Source organism: Drosophila erecta, unplaced genomic scaffold, assembly GCF_003286155.1.
Source record: "Drosophila erecta strain 14021-0224.00,06,07 unplaced genomic scaffold, DereRS2 tig00000000-arrow-pilon, whole genome shotgun sequence".
Taxonomy (NCBI): domain Eukaryota; kingdom Metazoa; phylum Arthropoda; class Insecta; order Diptera; family Drosophilidae; genus Drosophila; species Drosophila erecta.
In genome coordinates, this window is record NW_020825194.1 from 18,570,221 (window position 1) to 18,588,003 (window position 17,783).

General features: G+C 45.1%; 1 protein-coding gene across 7 annotated transcripts in view; it reads right to left on the reverse strand.

Annotated features, from left to right (window-relative positions):
- Window positions 1–17,783, reverse strand: part of LOC6552859 — a 30,549-nt gene that overhangs the window by 5,660 nt on the left and 7,106 nt on the right. The window contains exons 1-4 of one of the 7 annotated variants that reach the window (XM_015154286.2): window positions 10,251–10,768; window positions 9,782–10,020; window positions 9,459–9,640; window positions 9,102–9,307 (exon numbers count right to left, since the gene is read on the reverse strand). In XM_015154286.2, coding sequence (XP_015009772.1) covers window positions 9,102–9,307; window positions 9,459–9,640; window positions 9,782–10,020; window positions 10,251–10,290 — 667 coding nt within the window. In that variant the 5' untranslated portion in view covers window positions 10,291–10,768. Of the gene's footprint in view, window positions 1–211; window positions 454–5,449; window positions 5,703–9,101; window positions 9,311–9,458; window positions 9,641–9,781; window positions 10,152–10,250; window positions 10,769–17,783 lie in introns of those variants that run through there. The other 6 variants (XM_026978601.1, XM_015154285.2, XM_026978598.1 and 3 more) reach the window with 6 other exon arrangements.

A 17,783-nucleotide genomic window follows, 5' to 3' on the forward strand; every position in this document is an offset into this window, starting at 1 on the left:
ATTGTTAAATCGCATCTCCATTTTGGGGAAGACAAAATGCCTCCTTTGTTCATCATCTCTGTGCGGCTCCGCTGAGTTTCGCTGCGTATTTGCAATTTGCAAATACACTCGGCCTTTTCGGCTGTGATCGATCACAATTTAATGGACCTCAAATCGCGCAGCTGCATCCCGGCTGAGATGCTACGAGATACAAGATGCTTACGGAACTCACTCATCTCCATGTCCACATAATCCTCCACCTCCTCCTCCTCCTTGGACGGCCTTCGCTGCCCCGAAACGCAGCTAAAGAGGCGGCAACTGCCCTTCGTTGGCATTTCAGCTTCCACTTCGATTTCGATTTGCTCGCTTCGAATTTTGCTCAGGAATTCATTGAAAACACAACGTTTCTGATTGTCAAGCGCGGCGAACCGACTCGTACATTGCGCTAATTGCCGTCGAATGGAACTGCCCGATCCACAATTGTGGCGCTGTGGTTTGACCGCAAATTAAGCTGCTGCCTAGGATTACGTCTTTAATTAATGGATTAAAACTAACGCTTCGCGGACTGGCAGTGGGCAGTTGGGAATCTGGTGGCAAGAGCTTGGATTGAGTAATCTTGTACATTAAATTGATTCTGTATATGCTTATAGCTTCTAATCTGATATGCCAATGCTTTGTTTTGGAGGAGGTCAATTTATATTGTGACACTATAGTAACAGTCCTAAACATAGAAGCAACAACTAAGAAGTGTCCGAACGAATTACTTTGTTTTTGTGACATTTTATAACCGGAAATATACTATATAATATAGCATAAACAACCGCCTTTCCCTGAAAACCATCAAGTTCGTTCCAAGTGGCTGCCTAAAGAAGAGCCCCCATATATTCCCAAATAATTCATCAAAAATGTTCTTATAGTGAACTTAGCCCAAGATCGCTTGATTTTTATGATGATGTGTGGAGGGCGAGTGGTAAAATGCAGAGGGTATAGGAATAATTTTCGGGGAGACAATTTGAATAAATGCCAACCACCGATGGTGACATTTTGTGTGTGTTTTTTATTTTAGCAAGAGACATAAATCAACGAAAGGCGAACACAGAAATATAAATGCGGGATTAAATGGGCTGCAGCCACGACGCAACGGGTTAAAGGAGGGGCATTTTTTGGGGGCCAGGGGACACCGGACGACACACAAATTAACCCTCCCCCTCGAGAGGCAAACAGCGCAAACAAAGAGCAAATAACTCAGTGTATGGATGCATACCATACAACCACAACAATTATCATTTAATTATGTCAACTGTAACTTAATTATGCGCATATATCTTTTAATTTGAGGCCAGTTTAGCACTTGGATTTGGTTAATTGTCGACTTCCTTATGAGATTGCAGCGTTTCATCGGCTCTGTTCATCGGCTCTGTCCAAGCCACGATAAATCCTTTCTCACTTTTGCACTTTCTCACAAAAGTTCAGGCTGCCTCCTTCGCTCCCCGAGTAACCTAAATTCCGGAATCCCCAAGAGAATCGCCGTTCTCGCAGAGATTTGTATTAATTTAGATTCGGTTCGCACTACGCATAAATCATAAGTGATTTAAATTGTTTTAGTTCTAGTTTCGGTGCCATGTCCAGCCATATTCCCCAGATCCCCCAGTTAAATGGAAATTGCTGTTCTCATTGTCTCTCAGTTTCCCTGCCGCAAAGTGTGAGAATTTCTGACAGCTGGACACCGGGGGGAAAATTCCAAGTGGATGGGGGTGTGGTGGTGTGGTGGTCTAAATGTGAACTGCCAGCGGGGATGGGTATGTGGATGGGGATGGTCAGTCCCAACGATTATAAATGACATTGCATTTGATTTGGCACTCGGTCTCTGAATGCGCCTGCATTTGCCTCTCAATTCCGGAGGCAATCTGTGTTTTTGTTTCGGGTTCGAGAGAGGTCAGTGGATGGAGCGATGGTCGGATTAATGACAGCCCAGTGCTTCTGTGGTCATGAATGCTCCAATTAAGTGAAAGATGCGGTCAGGAATTGAGTGGTGATTGGTGATGGCTGAGATAATGATATCACACTGCTGATACTTCTTGAAACCTTAAGTTTGTCAAGAACGGCCCACTATATTCTGGCAAGACTCAATGGAGCCCTCGATGACCTAGTAAATAAAGAATTTATATTCTCATTGAAGCGTCTAATAATGAAAACATTTAAGATCACATCATAAAGTAGTGCATCGGACGGGGCTTTTCCCCAGCTCCCTTTCCCTTTTTCACGCAACTCCAACTGCCGAACCATCGAGGAATTTCCCGCTAAAAGCAAACATAAACAACATTTCGAAATTTCACTTTCGGCCCTAAATAGCGAAACGGCAAAAACTACAGCAGCTACAAGAAAAATGAGGCATCGAACCGTTTTCCAAGCCATAAACATAAGGAAAACAAATACTAAAGGAGGCCGAGTGGCGGGGAAAATTCCGCGGATGGGGTGCAGCATTTTCACGCTGCGTGCCGCGTCATGGCAAATGGAAAACGAGGCACGGGCATGCCCCTGCCCCAAAAGGGCCAGGCAGGGAGTTATAAACTCTGGATATGGAAATGCGAAATAGGAGACGGCGGCCATCAAATCGGGCGATCAAGTGAGTATTCCAAAGGAAGTCGAACTCCATCGAAGAAGGGGGGTTCATAAAGTTCATAAATACAAATGGCAATCAAGTAGCAGGCATAAAATGCATTTAGTTGGACCGCCGATCGCCGATCGCTGAAGAGCCTTGACTTAAGCCAAGTTCAAAGAGGCATTAGGCATTTTAATGCAGTTTTTACTGAATTGTAAACAACTGGGAGGTCGGCCCGGTCCCTGGTAAAGTTCCCCATATCTGATGTTATTTTTGACGTTTCTGACATTAATGTTTTGTTATTCCGCGCTGTCGCTGTCATAAAAGGGCTTGTGCTGGCTGCCCCGACTTGGATGGGGAATGCCAGACATATAGAATGCATGCAACTATACACATGTACATATATGCTCCCACACACATGTTGCCTCCATAATTCCCTTCAAATAACAATGGGCGGCAACTCTTTTTTGTGTAAGTCCGTTCTATAAATATAGATCTAGATCTAGATCCGCGGGATTCGTGGTATTAGGGCATTGAGTAATTGTGCAGCAGGTGTCAAGTGTCTTGCCTCATTCGTCACGTTGAACTGGAAGCGGAGAAAATGTAATTTTTCAACGAAAATATTAAAAATTCTCATAATCAGTGCGGCTGCGGCTCCGATTCGTGTTAAACTGAACATTTGTGGTCTTATAAAGGGGAAACTCCACCCATCATCTCCCAGTCACCCGACTAAAGTTGATTAATGCCCGCCCCAGTTGGAAAAGCGACAACTTTGTCAAGCACTCCATCAAACACGATTCAAATGCTCTGCTCTTGAGGTGTTTGTGTTATTTTGTACGTTTCTTATTTATTCGATGCATTGTGGAGGGGAAAATGGGATGGTATTTATGTCACTGCGCCAACGATTCCACTGATCTATGCATTCTGGCTGCCAATAAATGTCCCCATAAATTTCACATGCAACATTTCAGCCATCAGGAGGAGGCTCCTAATACAGTCATAAATATTTTGTTGGCCAATTTAAAACAATGCACACACATCATTCCATTTCCATGTGAATTTGATGGGATAACTCTTTGCCGTCTTTGCTGTGGGGGCAGAAATTCATGGGAAATGTTTAGGGAAATGTTTTCCCCACTGAATGGGTTTTCTAGAATTTGTAAATATCTACTTGCCAAATGCATGTTACTGAGCAGCAAAGATAAAAAAGACATAAGAAGCATTCGGCAAATGGGAATTTCCAATTACTTGAAGGCTAATAGTCGTGAGTAAAAACCTCGAATAAATCAAGCCACTAAAGGGAATAGCAGCAGCCCGCATTTTGCAGCTTAGTGTAAACAAGAACGCTTTTTTTTATGGCCAGCGTACAAAATTAAGCGGGAAAAACTGAAAAAACCAAACAACCACGATGATAACTTGACAATAATCAAGTCAAATTTTTCGTTTCCGTTTAATAAACAACAGCGAGAAAGAGGGAGAGAGAGAAAGAGGGAGAGAGAGTAAGAGAGCGAGAGAGCGAGCGAGCGAGCAGGAGCATCCCATATGTGTTTTTGTTGCTTCCTGCATGCAATTTATGCTGCAAGCTTCGCTGTCGCAGTCGCACGCACACTAAAGCAGTCTTCTATGAGGGATTTCCGGTGCGTGTCGCAGTCACACTGGGAGAAAACACTGACGATGTGCAATAATATTCGAGGCAGAAGTTGTAATCATAAATGCTCTGGGATTTATGAGGAATTGCTTTATATAAATTAATAAAATATATATTATATTCAAAAAAATATAAATTGAAATTCCAGCAACATTAGCCTTGCAACATGTGCAATAATATTATTAGTTGTTTATTTCCAGGAAGTGCATGCAAGTATCAGGCTCATTTGGATAATTTTCCTCGGTAAGTTTGCTGTTTGCTTGGCGTCGTCTGCGCCTGCGCGTTGTTATTTTTTGCGCCAAGTTGCAAGTTGTACGTTACTTTCTGCACAGGCCGTTGTTATTGTTATTGTTGTCTGGCGAGGGCATGTGCCTGTGTTTGTATTTGTATTTGCGTTTATGCTGCTGTGGAGCGGCACCTGCTGCCCTCCTACCGCCCCCCGTCCCCGCCCCCGCCACATCCCTCTGCCCCATGAAGCGATACCGATCCGCGACTGTTGCTCAGCATTAACATCACGCACAGCCCTTTCAATTGAGTTTATAATTGCTGTTTGCTTATTTGCTATTTTTAAACGAGCCTGGGGAAAGGAGGCACTGTATCCACATCCAGAAATATGAGCATTATTTTGAAGCCTAGTCCACGAAGGGCACGCGCTATTTTTCCCCAGCACATCTGCGTTTTTTGGGGTAGCAGCTGCCCCGGGTTTTCCCCCCTTAATATTCCGGTTTTTATGTCTGGCTTTCCATTTTCCTGCCCTTTTTTGTGTGTTATTAATTAGAAAATAGGGGAGCAGCAGCGAGAAAAAGAGAAAATCGTCTGAAGTCTAGACTGTTTTAAGCGGAAACTCAATCTGTGCTCTATTTTTGAAGCCGTGTCCCTCATCTTTTTTCTCGTGCACGTGCCCCCCCGTTGAGTTTGGATTACCAGAAGTAATATTGGAAAAAAGGACGGAGGAAATTGCTTATTCTGAAAGGTCCTTCAATTACCATGCACAAGATTTCTCCACTTTTTTAAATCGCTCACTCCGAAAGATCCTTCAATTACCATACAGCGGTTAGAACCCTTCCTCCTATTTAAATCACTCGCGGCTATGGACTATTCATGGACTGAATTTTAAGTGCTGGCACTTTGAAGAACCCGCTCTCTAGAGTTCTTCAAACTTTCCTGCCCTGATTGCGTAATTGAGTTTCGGTGTCTATGGGAGATAAACTGCTACTCACCGCAACAGAACGTCTCCATTTCGATATTTTCCACTTTCAGCAACATGTTGTTATTAATTCCAAAACCTCGGCACGACACGGCGCACAAAACTTAGATCATTATCAGGAGGTTTTTGGCTAAAGTACGTATGCGAGTATCAACTCTTCACTGCAGTTTCTGGTTTTATTTGGGTTCTTGCTACTGCGCATGCGCGGCGCTTGGAGCGTCAAGTTGCCACAGTCCTTCAACTTCGACTGGCAAAAGCTCGGCTTTCGACTTGGCTTTGGGCCTGCTACCGCTTTTACTGAATGCCAAGAATATCAATTAGCTCTCTCTTTCGCTCTGTTCGATCGCAGATCCCTCCCTCTCTTTCTCTCCTGGAGTACACACAATGCATTGGGAGATTATAAAATAATAAAAGTCAACGCGCCGTCCGTCGTCGCTGTTGTTTTTGTACGTGCCCGTGACGTTTAATCAACGCATTGTCCATTTTTAATAAGCCTTTAATCCCCGCCCCGCCCCGCCCCCTTCCCCCTCCCCGCAGAGCCATAAACGGAGTTATGGCATTTTAAGCGATCAACAGATCTCCAATTGTTTTTCGCCAACTCCCGTGGAGGGAAAGCCCCTTATGGCAGACCCACCAAGCACCAAACCCCAAACACCAGTTAGGAATCCGCTGGGGTAGCTGGGGCTGGCTGGCAGAAAACTTGTAAACATATAAAAATGTAAAATTTTTATTTACTGCCATTTAAATGGCGGCAGCAGAAACTCCACACAAGGGCAGCCATAACAGCAATAAAATAAGAAATCATAATAAAACTTAATGTGCCGAGAAATATATTTTCGTAAATGGATGGCAAGCTGAGATTGATTTCTGGCAGGTTAAGTGGGCATAAATCTCAAAGGGGAGATGGAATTGGATTGCAATAAAAATAAATATTTACAAACACGAGATATATTTAAAGATATTGTAATCATAGTCAGTAATATGTTAATGGTTTGATCCTCGTTATCCCCGGCTTATAAAAATAGTTGCCACAAAGACGGTCTTCGCGCAGGAAAAAAAGGGAAACCTCCCAATGGAAACGTGAGCAAAATATTCTTAATATGTGTCTTGTACTGGAATGGGTTTTCGGTGGAGTAGGCAGTATTATCCTACCAAAAATTATGCTAATTCTGCTCAATCTCAGCTCGGTATTTATGAATGCAACAGGTGTTGGACTCAGCCGCCAAGGAAGACACTTAAGTTGCTCGATAGGATTTGGGATTTTGGGCAGCCAGTCGCTGTTTTTCGGGCTGTTTGATATGCGCGGCGAGGAAGGAAAGATAGAGTCTACAAGTGAAGTGTATTGAACTCCCATTGAAGATGGTGGCTGTGGATGTGCGTAATCCGATGAGCAGATGTTCCGAGAATTGAAAACAGAAGCCAGCACAACGGGGTAAACAAGTGCATTTGTGCGTTGGGAAATCGTAAAAGAGCAGAATGCAATGCATCTGTCTTGGACTCTGAGTGCCAGCATTGCTGACCCCAAATCACCTGCTACAATCCGCAGTGTAAAATTGATAAATGGCACATTGCTGCCCACTTTTTGTTCCACTCCGCGGCAGCCAGTTTCATTGACTCCGAAGCGCTTTTGATTGGAAAAGCCGAAAGCCGAAGAGGAAACATGGCCAACGTAAACAGCCCAGCGGCTTTGATGTATTCACAGTTTGTGCTGCCAATTTCTCGGTATGGTCGAAGGAGGGCCAAATTTGGCCAATCGTTTTGGCTGGCACGCGCCATATGCAAAGCAGTTGGCCACCCAACTCCCCGTTTTTCTCGCTTCCGTGCCATTAACACGTTTGAAGCACATACGTATGTATATATATGTGTGTAGATGCGTGTGTGCCGGGGAGTCGCAGTCCGCCCATCAATTATGCCCTGTTCCGTTCCAGCCAGTTGGATGTGCCTTATTGGATGTGCAGTTCTTCAATTTATGCTCGTCATGCGGCCACACCCACCGCCCTTCGAGCGATTCGTTCGCGGACTACCGGCCATATCGCTCATCCGCCCCGTTGCCAGCAACATAATAACAATATGCAATGGCCATTGTTACTGGAGGAGCGGAAATGCGTATAACTTATGCCAATCGCACTGGCAACTGCAGCGGGACACTCGCAAATATGGGAGAGATATTCGGTGCGGTTTGTTTTTAGTTTGCCATAAATTTAGGTGTTAGAAATGAATTGTTCGTGGGTGTTGTGGGTTAATTGCCGCTTGAGGCGAATTGCCTAGTTTCCTGCATATGGCGAAAGATCCGAATGGACTGCAAGTGACCATAGCGATAAGTGTGTCGAGTATGGTGGGTGATTATTTGCTGAAAAAGGCGCTATGGCCAACCGTTATTACAACTGATGATAATAACAATAGGGGCAAGAATCCGTTGTCATTATAGTAAATTCTTTAGTAGCACACGTTATACTTGAACTGTTACTTTTCTCAAATCGAAGCTAAGAGGCTGGCACATCAAAATGAATTATAAAACATCCACCTCAATATTTCTTCCAGTACTTGTGTTTCATCTCTGTTGAGACGCGAAAGTCGTGCTGGATTTAGGCGTCACACGAAGTGCTTTAAATCAACCCTCAGGATTATTTATCATATCCCAATGTCATGAAAGCGAACCTTGAAAACGCCCATGATGAATACACAATGACCGCGCGGAGGAGTCCTGAGCGACTCATAAACCATAAACCTGAGGCTTCTGTTGGACAAGCGAGTCAGCCAGGAGGCATTCCCATCGGGCATGCAACTGCCCACTTTAGGGGCATCCATCAACCGGAGGACTGTCAATGTCAGGCCAGCCGCAAAATGTCAGTCAGCCAGCTCGATCGGCTATAGTCGTAGGCGATCGCCTCATTAGGCCACAAAATCGAAGGCAAACAGAAGCTCCGCTGCCGCGGCAGGAAAACAATGCCAAAGATACAAATACAAAGATTGGCGACGCTCTGGCGACAAAATACGATTACAATTATCACTTGCGTAAACATTGCCATGTTGTTAACGTGGCTTAAATGCGAGGGTGGGCGGCGGGGCTGGGGTGTGGATCCAGATACATGGCGCCTGCCAGGCGAAAAGTGAAGAAAAAAATACCGAAGAGCTGGCAGTTGCGCTTAATATGCAAACGTGATGCAAAGCTTCGAGGTAAAGGCCGCTGGAGGAGTCAGCAGGGGGAAAGCCCCAGGGGGGTGGACTTCTGGGGCAGGGCAATGGAGGAGGCACGCCTGACAGCCGCCAAAGTGCAGGAATGCGAACGCGAAACGAGGGCAGGGAATGCAATTTGCAAGCACTTTGTCTTTGTCAATGCTGCGGCAGAACCAGAGTGGCAAGTTGGAGTAACTTCAGGAGTATATTCGACTTGGGGATCACATCAAAAGTAAGCTCAAGAAGAGAAACACGTCCTAAGAAAAAGCAAATACATTTTTCTGTATTTTCCCCTAGCAGTTCTAAACAATATGCTATTAATTGCAGTTGACCTATGGACTGTTCTATTATTTGAGCACTTTGCTAAACGGTTTCCATTTACATGGCTTTCTCGCGCTTATTGGGCCCAGATTAGCATAGGAATTCGCGATTGCCCCGTGGCATACTGAGCAGATGGGAAACGCAAGTGTCGTGGAACGTCAACTCACCTCTTCGTCGATGGGAGCTGCCGCGGAATTTGTTTGGCGAGAGGAGCGGCGGACGAGGCGCCATCATGCTGGGCACCTCATCCGGAGAACCCAGTCCCATTGCTCCAGAGTTTTGATGTTGATGCTGCTGCTGATGCTGGGCCCAGTTACCCAGGGAATGGCGACGAGCTCCGCCACTTGGCAGGGTGTGATGTCGATGGGATTTGCTACTGAAGATCGGTGGCAATGCAGGAGTTGGGGTGGGGGGAGAAAAGAGAGGGGGCGCACGATTAGCACGGGCGGAAAAGAGGGCGGTACGAAACTGTCAACAGCTGCAATCGCATCCTGTCATCACCTCGCCCCCCATTAAATGCTCACCTTGTTGGCGATGTCAGCGGATTGAAGACCTCGTCGTGATCCCCAGCTACGGATGCACCTCCTCCTCCGGGGCACTGGGAGCTGTGGGTCTCGTTGCAGGAATTCAGGCGTTCCCGGAACTCCGAGTGCGAATTCGAAGAGCGCTGGCGGTACATGTTCATCGTCTGCAGTTCAATCGCGTGCTGAAAAACGCAAAACGGAAGAGGGCGGCACATTAGAAGAGCTCACTCGACTCCACAGGAAGTGGCAGCAGATACGGCAGATAAATCAGAATCCGTATACCGAAATCGGATCGCTATACGCTCCATTAAGTCGCTACTCACTTGCGGATAGCCGGCGAGGGAATTGAAGCTGCCCCGCGGACTTCCCAGTGCCATGGTGGCCGTGGTGTCCAGATTGGCGGATGTGATCAGGCGCATCTGTTCCGGATTGGTCATCACCACCGGCCGCGGACTGCTGCCCTTCGAGTTGCGCCGCTTGAAGATCGAGAATCCCCGGCTGGAGGACTGCGAGTCCGGGGTGCGCGGCGATTTGGCGTCATTGCAAAAGTAATACGGGTTGTCTGGGGGATTGAGTTGGAACACATGAGAGAGGGGTTGGATTTCTGGTTGGAATTTGTCTAGTATAATCAGTAACATCAGACTATCCAGTTTTTAAACTGTATAAAAGTATATTATACTTGTAGTTTCAAACATAACATTTTAAAAATCATTTCTATGAGGCATATACATAAGGAACCTTTAGAAGTCTATAAGAAACTCTATCCAATGTGTGCTAATTTCCGCCTTTTACCTGAGAAGAAGGTGTTTGTGTTATCCACAGTGACAAACATCTTGAGATCCTGTACGCAGTGTTTGGCCCCAGTTGAGTTGAGTTGGGTTGAGCAGAGTCTCAGATTCGGAGCTCTGATTTGCGATGCATTTGCACTTTCACTGGCTGCGCATGCGCACGCGCCAAAAGATGCGCACAGCACAGGGCGCGAATGTAAGGCCGTAGATGGAAGACACAACGGGGCGGGCCAGAAATGGCAAACTGTCAGTTGATAAACGGGCCAATTAAATGCAAATTCAAATTCAGATTCAAAGCTGGTTCGTGATTGTCCGATTGGAAAACTTGATATTTCATTTCAGTTCAGTTCGGTTCAGTTCACTTGAGTTCGCGCAGTGCGTGCGTCTGCATTGACATCCCGAAACGGAATAAATTCTAAAACTTCAACGAGAACAAAACACACTCCGCGCCGTCTGCATTTTTCTCTGCCACCGCCACCGCCGATGCCGATGCCTCTGCCTCTGCCGACGCAGAGAATCCCTCCTCGTGTTTTGGTTTTTATTTACCATACGCGCACTTCTTCATCCATTCCCATTCTCAGCGTGCACTGAGAAAAATGTATACACCAAATTCGGCATTTTCGTAGTAATATTTGGCAACCTTTCTTTGAATTCTCTATCCGTAATTAAAAAGTAATTTCCCTAAAAAAGGGTTTCATTCGTACTTTTTCTGTTACATTGTTTAACAAGAGATACTTCTATAAGTAAATAGGCACCGGGATTTTACCCATAAAAATGTCTGTCTCACTAACTTTTTAACATCGTGCCTATGCTCCTACAAATTCAGAGTTGAACCAACCTATCTCTCCCATTTTCTCACAGTGCAGCGACAGCAGCAGCAGCATAAACACATTGTATCTCTCCCTCGCACTCTCACCCCATCTCGCTCCCGCCCGCGCACGCACACACGCATACGGGATCAGTGTTTAAATATGGTTGCCATATTGCCATCACCCCACCCACTCGGTGCTCCCCCCTCCCCCTCCTCCATCGCCTGGACACCGATCGGCGATCAGGAAAACTCACTTTTCCTCCACTGCAGCGACTTTGTTGTTGTACCTGCGCATGTTTTTCTTTTGCGTGCGCTTTTCGCATGATCAAATTATCATCGCCATGATTTCCATGATACCCTGTCCCGTTCCCCTTCCCCTCCCGTCCCTTTCCCATTCCCATTTCCCATCCGTGAGCGTACGTTTTGTCTTGGCCTCGTCGTGCATTTTTGATGAGTTCCGATATCAGAAATAGAAGACCCATCTAGCATTTGAGCCAACTTGATGTGGCACATAGCATACGAGCATATAGCATCTGAGGTGCGTCCCCCCGCCCACGCTAGTACTCCCCCCCCCCGTGTTCTATCAGTGTCAAAGTTTGAGTTTGTGCGCCGAGTGTTGTCTGTGGTTGGGTCGCTCTTCAATTCGGTGTTCACTGTCAGGAAACATTTATGAGTCGCTTCTCGGGCGGCAGCCTGGGAACTCACCTTGGAATCAATCTTTCGTAATGTCATGGGAAAAGTACAGAAATCATTATGCGCAGAGTTTGAAGAAGTCTGATGACACAGTTGCCACAGTAAAGATTAAAAATGGCTTAATATATTTTTCAATAGCCTCCAGCTTGAGGGATACTCTCATGTGGAGCCCTTCTTCAGTTGTCCTAGAGTATTCGCCACATTTCCCTTTGACGCCGCGGCGAACAGGAAAATTGTCACCAATGGTGGGCCGAAAATAGAAGGCCATAGCCATAATACGAGCGATGGCCAGGCGACATATTCCAGCCACATTAGGGGAAACTCGAGAGCATCAAAGGCAAAAAAACAGACATCGGAACAGGCATACGAGTAGTATTCAAAAAATTGCAGCCAGGGGAGAGCAACAATTGTGCTAAGGGAACACATTTTCGCTTTTCAGCAGTGCAACTAGGAAACTGATGGAAAAACTGAAGGAAAAACTGAAGTGGCAAATGCTAGAGACTCCATGTGGTCTGTGCGTGGAATTCCTAAGTGGACTGACACTGGGCCAACAACCAAGTAACCAATGCCACACAGATGCCCGGCATATTGGGACCTATGGAAAAATCGTAAAACTCGGCAGCCGAGCAGAAATTGCACATTTCGTAGTCCATAAAGGCGAGAAGAGTCTGCCAGCGAGGGTTCATGTTGATCTCTGAGTGGCTCTCTGCAGGGCAAGTGACTCTGCAGCGTTACACTGGCCAAAATGACTGCCAAGTCTACATATCCTTGTGGTTACACCTGGAAATGGAACATTATTCCCAGGCACTACGGGCGCAGAGGTAAAATCCGAAAATATTTCTTTATTTTATTTACTAATTTCTCCGTATTCTTGCAGATTTGAAATATTTCTCCAAGTGCCACCGCAGTTGCCTGCCTGCTGCTGGATGCAAATGATCTTGAACCGCTCGGATACTGGCACTTGCGCGAGTACTTGGGCAAATGCATTTGCTGCACATAAATGTCAAATGCTTGTCTTCGCCAGCACGCTCCACGTGTTACGCGGACGCAGAGGGGCTCTGGAGGGGATCTGGACTCCAGAGTCGTAAATCTGTAGACGCTCCACTGCCAGGCGGCTTTGTCTAGTTAGTCACAGAGCGGAGCAACCATCCTGGCTTGTGCTGGGCTCCCATCTCGGGATTGGGCCCCATTGGCTGCACTTTCGCTGATTGTTCCTCGGTGTTGACAGGTTAATCACTCCTAGAGTTCCATATATCCCCAGTGCTTGTTGTTCTCCGGGGTCAGTTATGGAACAGTTCCGGAGGAAGAGTCGAAAGGGTTTGGAAAGCACCGCAGAAGAACTTCCATATGCTGACAAAGGTTTGGATTACTAAAGATAAGCCTTTATAGTTTCTATTCACAAATAATTCCAGGTAAGTTTTCTTCGAAACAATCAATTGCAGGGCAATAAAACCGATGGAAAGACAGCCCTAGATGGCCTCCAATATTGGCAATCGATTGGAAATCCGACCAGGAAGGCCTTTGGCCAAACAGGAAGCAAGAAATAGGTGGAAATTGCGGTGGGTGGGGGAAATGCGTACTTGTGAATTTTTGATTTCTCGTACATACTAACGTTTGTATTGTTGCCCGTAAATTGTCTTGCCATCGATTGGAAGCCAAGACCTTCCTCACAGGCACTCCCCGATTTATGCAGATATATAATTATAGTAGAAAGAACATTTGTTGGCCACTTGCATTTATTTATTTTGCTGCATTTATTCGACTGCCATAGCCTGCCCTCCTATTTACTCAGACGTTTTCATTCGAATTCCGTGTAGTCATACCATCTACGCCCCCTCATGGAACACAAATTTTGAATCATTTATGTGCACTACGAGTTTTCCTTCACGTTCAATTGAATCTTTTTGTTTATTATTTTCCAGTTTTTATGATTTAACCCCAAAGGGCGGAGCCAAAGGCAGGGATTTCAGGGGGGAAAATATGGAAATGCAGGGAAGGGAAAACGTCTGCCCGGAAGTTTGGCAACATGGCAGCGGTAGGACGGGGAAATCATTATTGTTATTATAATGTTATAAAGAAAATATTCATATTTGTTCCTTGGCAGGTGCTCACGATCGTTTCCTTAGGAATGGAATCTCACAGCGCTTGATTTGGGAATTATGAATTTCATATTTTGCCATTAATTTGGAAAATGTTTAGAACCACACCATCTGTTAAGATTTGTTTGTACAAACAACAAGTAACTTTGCACATCAGTTTCTATAAATTGAGGTTTTATTTAAACACTTTTCTGTATTTCAGCCATTGGCTTTTGACCCAAATGATTGGCAAAAGCATTTCAGCAAAGCGGCGCAGATTAAATTGTATAGCTCTGTCCATTTTGAAGCAGGTGTTCGCATAACAGGAAATGAGTTTTTGTTAGGCTGAATTGGAAAAAACTTTTAAAAAATCGGTCCTTAACTTTGCAGTTGCCCAAATGAAAAAACCGTACAAGTTTCAAATCGTTTCATTTCATTCTGGATTGCTATAACCCAACATTTTTTGGGCATTTTTCCGGTGTTTGTTTTATTTCTGTAGGATCATAAAGTGAGCTCCGCAACAAGTCGCCCGTTTTGAAAACCAATTAAATGCATATCCGAAAGTGTTGTTTTAGTTTAGTTCCCCAGCCCGAAACCCGTGTCAGAAAACTACCCAAGAAAATAACAAAAGTCCATAAAATAGTTGTGAAGAGTTCCGCCCACGGACTCAGTTCGATGGCAAGACGTCGGCCCAGCGGAAGTAAAGTGGCCTGAAAATTGAGAAGCCGCCCTCCCGAGGGACAAGCGACTTGCGAAATGAAGGATGCGCCCAAGGATTAGTAATTAAAAATTCCAAAACAACATTCGATAGCTCTCGACCATCGGGCACGTGCACTCCATGCCAATGGGCACTCGAGAAAAATGCACAACGGAAATGCCAGAGACAAAGGACAAGGGACATTACCAAAACACAGGCCTTCGAGGGTCGAGCAAAGGGATGTGATCAGGAAGTGAAAGCAGGGAGAAAGGTGAGGAGTAGGTCGAAAAAGTATCTTTCTATCTACCTGCAGAGGGAGCGCTGCCAGAGGTGTCGGCGATGCAATCAAAAATCGAATAAACACTTTTATGATCTTGGTTTTATGGGCTGTGTGCCTTGTATTTGTCGCCCGTTGCGGTTGACACGATCGAAATTCTGGCGAGGGCGGCGCACTTTTAACCCATTGTTGCCAAATGCCGTGTGCTATTTATAGGCCGGGCAGCGAAAGGTGTTTGGAAATGCATAAAATGCGCTGCTCCTTCATAAATCCCCGAGCAAGAACAACAACAGCCAGCGGCAGCGGTGGCCACATCTGTTGAACAGATTTCAATTCGATGCCAAAGTCGGGAGCCGTCAGTCCTCGAACATCTCGGGATCTCGAGCTCTCGGGCTTTGGACAACGGCAAATGTTTAATTATTTTCTTAATGGAAACTCGCACCGAGCACATGACAACGTGGTCTTCCGTGAAACACAAAAACCCAGGCCGAAAAAACGAAAGCGGAGTCTACACTGATAAAAACTGACCTAAATCAAGATCAAGATCTTAGTGATGTACAGGAAATAATAGTCGAACGATAGGAAGTTTTGTTTTAAGTAATTAGAAACCTATATTTCTTTATTAGGGCCACAACCTAATAAAGATCCCATATTTATCCCAGTTTTACCTAATCATGTTAGCATATTCGTTTACAAAAGCTGGATTTTTCTGGATTTCGAATAATTTTCTTACATTCGGTACTAATTTTTCCCAGTGCCACATCCCCGTGCCAAGTCCCTGTACCATTTGCATCGCCTGTTTCCCGTGGAGCGCGTGTCTTTTAAGTTTTTTACCCACTTCGCCTGCAGAAGGAAGCCATTTATTCGGGGAATCTTTCTGCGCAGTTGCTCCGAGGCGTCCAAGTCGGGGTGAACGAATCTCTTTTGGAGATTACGCAACGCGATGGGTTCCATTGTGGCTGCGGTGGAGCTAACCACAACCACAGGTTGATGTTAAATGTCAATTGGGATGCCCCAGGGATCAGCGCCGCATTAATTACGCCATCGCATTGCACTCTCCTATTCCCGATTCCCGATTCCCGATCCCCTAGCTGCACTTCTTTGAATTCTCCATAGTGCCTCCGATGACGTCCATAATGATGTTGTTGATCTCGTAACGCTTTGCACTTAGGATCGTTCTTTCCTCGTTTTTTGGGCAGCCCCGCGTAAAGTCGAAATTTGATTTATTTAGCAGTGACTGCACTTGTAATAGGAGATCTTCATGTGGAGTGCGGCACTCACTTGGTAGAGTTTCTCTGGGGAAGCTCGTAGAGTTCACTATAATCCCATTGAGGCTTGCAATGTCAAAATAGTAATTATAGCAACTTTAGATAATCAATGTTGGTACCAAACAAAGTTTGCAATGCTCTTCTCGCTTTAACCTATTTTTGACTTTACAAAATGCAGTACTTCCTCAAAGTTGTCCACATAACTCCGTGTTATTCAGTTTGGAATAGGGGATATACTACTGGGGACGTGGGCCCACGCATTTTGCACGCATCTTTGGATTTCCCTCACGAAATCTGATCAACATTCCGCACTGTCTGCTCTGACTTTCTGGAAAACTCTGCCCTAGACCAGCTCACTGCACCCATTCTCACCCATCATTCTCGTTCATATGAAATTTTCCACTTTCCATTTTCCACTTCCATTTCCATCCCAACTGCAACCCAACTCCCACTCAGTTGGGCTTCTCTGCACTCAACGCTCCTGCTCATTCGGCTTGATTATGAGGTGTGTAATTAAAATGTTTACGCTCCCCTCCTCCGCCATGTAATTCAATTATGAAGAATCATTTGTAGCAGATGAATGTCTGGCGACATCTAATGTCATCCGCGCTATTTTCGGACGGGATTGTCTGGATCCACTTTCAGCTGGCTGAGTGGGATTCCATGGGCTAGCCAGCTCCCACAGGATTCGCTGAAGGAATTGAGCCATAAAACAATCAACGAAGCCCGGCCAACTGCAGATACTCGCAAATTAAGCACATGACATGGGAATTTGCGTAAACAATAATACGTACTCGTACATATAGTACTTATTGAATGATCTGACGTTGTGGCTGACCATGGAGCGTCCAATTGGGCCTGTGGTCCACTTTTCCCGATGTCCGGCTGGCGCACTTAATAGATTTCTTTATCTTCGACCGCCACAAGTTGCCTGCCAGACAGGGAATGTTGGCAAAACAAAAGGCGATTCCCCCGGACAAGTGAAATTTAATTTGCGTAAATATTTACGCAATGTATAATTGGTATTTTAGGTGCGCCTGCTTTACAGCAGAACAAGGTATGGATCATCAATTGAGTATGGAATTGAGTGACTCAGTGCTATTGTAAAATTCGCAAATAAAGTCGATTGCGTGTGGATGTTCCATTATTTGCGTCAAGGATAGTGACGTATGAAAGCAAAATGGCAATGAGGTTGTTAGTCTGTGAAAAATGATCATTTTATGAGTATATTCAGAATGGAAATAGCTCAAAAGCATATTTTAAAAATCTCTAAAGGCCATTATTATTTCATCATTCTGTCATCTTTTAAACGTCGCTGATTCGGAATATTTTTAATGGTAATCTATCTCTATTTCGGTCGAATATAATCCCTCGACTGTTTGGTTTTATATACATTAAGTCCGGAAAAATACCTAGATATCTAAAGTACTGGTAGTAACGGCTTAGAAACCATGAATGTAGTGAATGAACTGAGCAAAACTGAAGTGTTTTCCAGTTGCCCAGCCGTCTATACGGAGTGAAAAGAATTTGAATGAATGCCATAAAAATCGCCCCAAAGAGACTGTAAACAGCCAGCAACTCCATTCTCAATGAGTGCAATTAAAAAGCGCAAATAAGCCGAATGAATGGACGAATTTCAATGCAGATTTAATGAATGATTTACATAGACAGCGGCGACAAAAACTATTTATAAGAATGCCCTATGGATGCGGG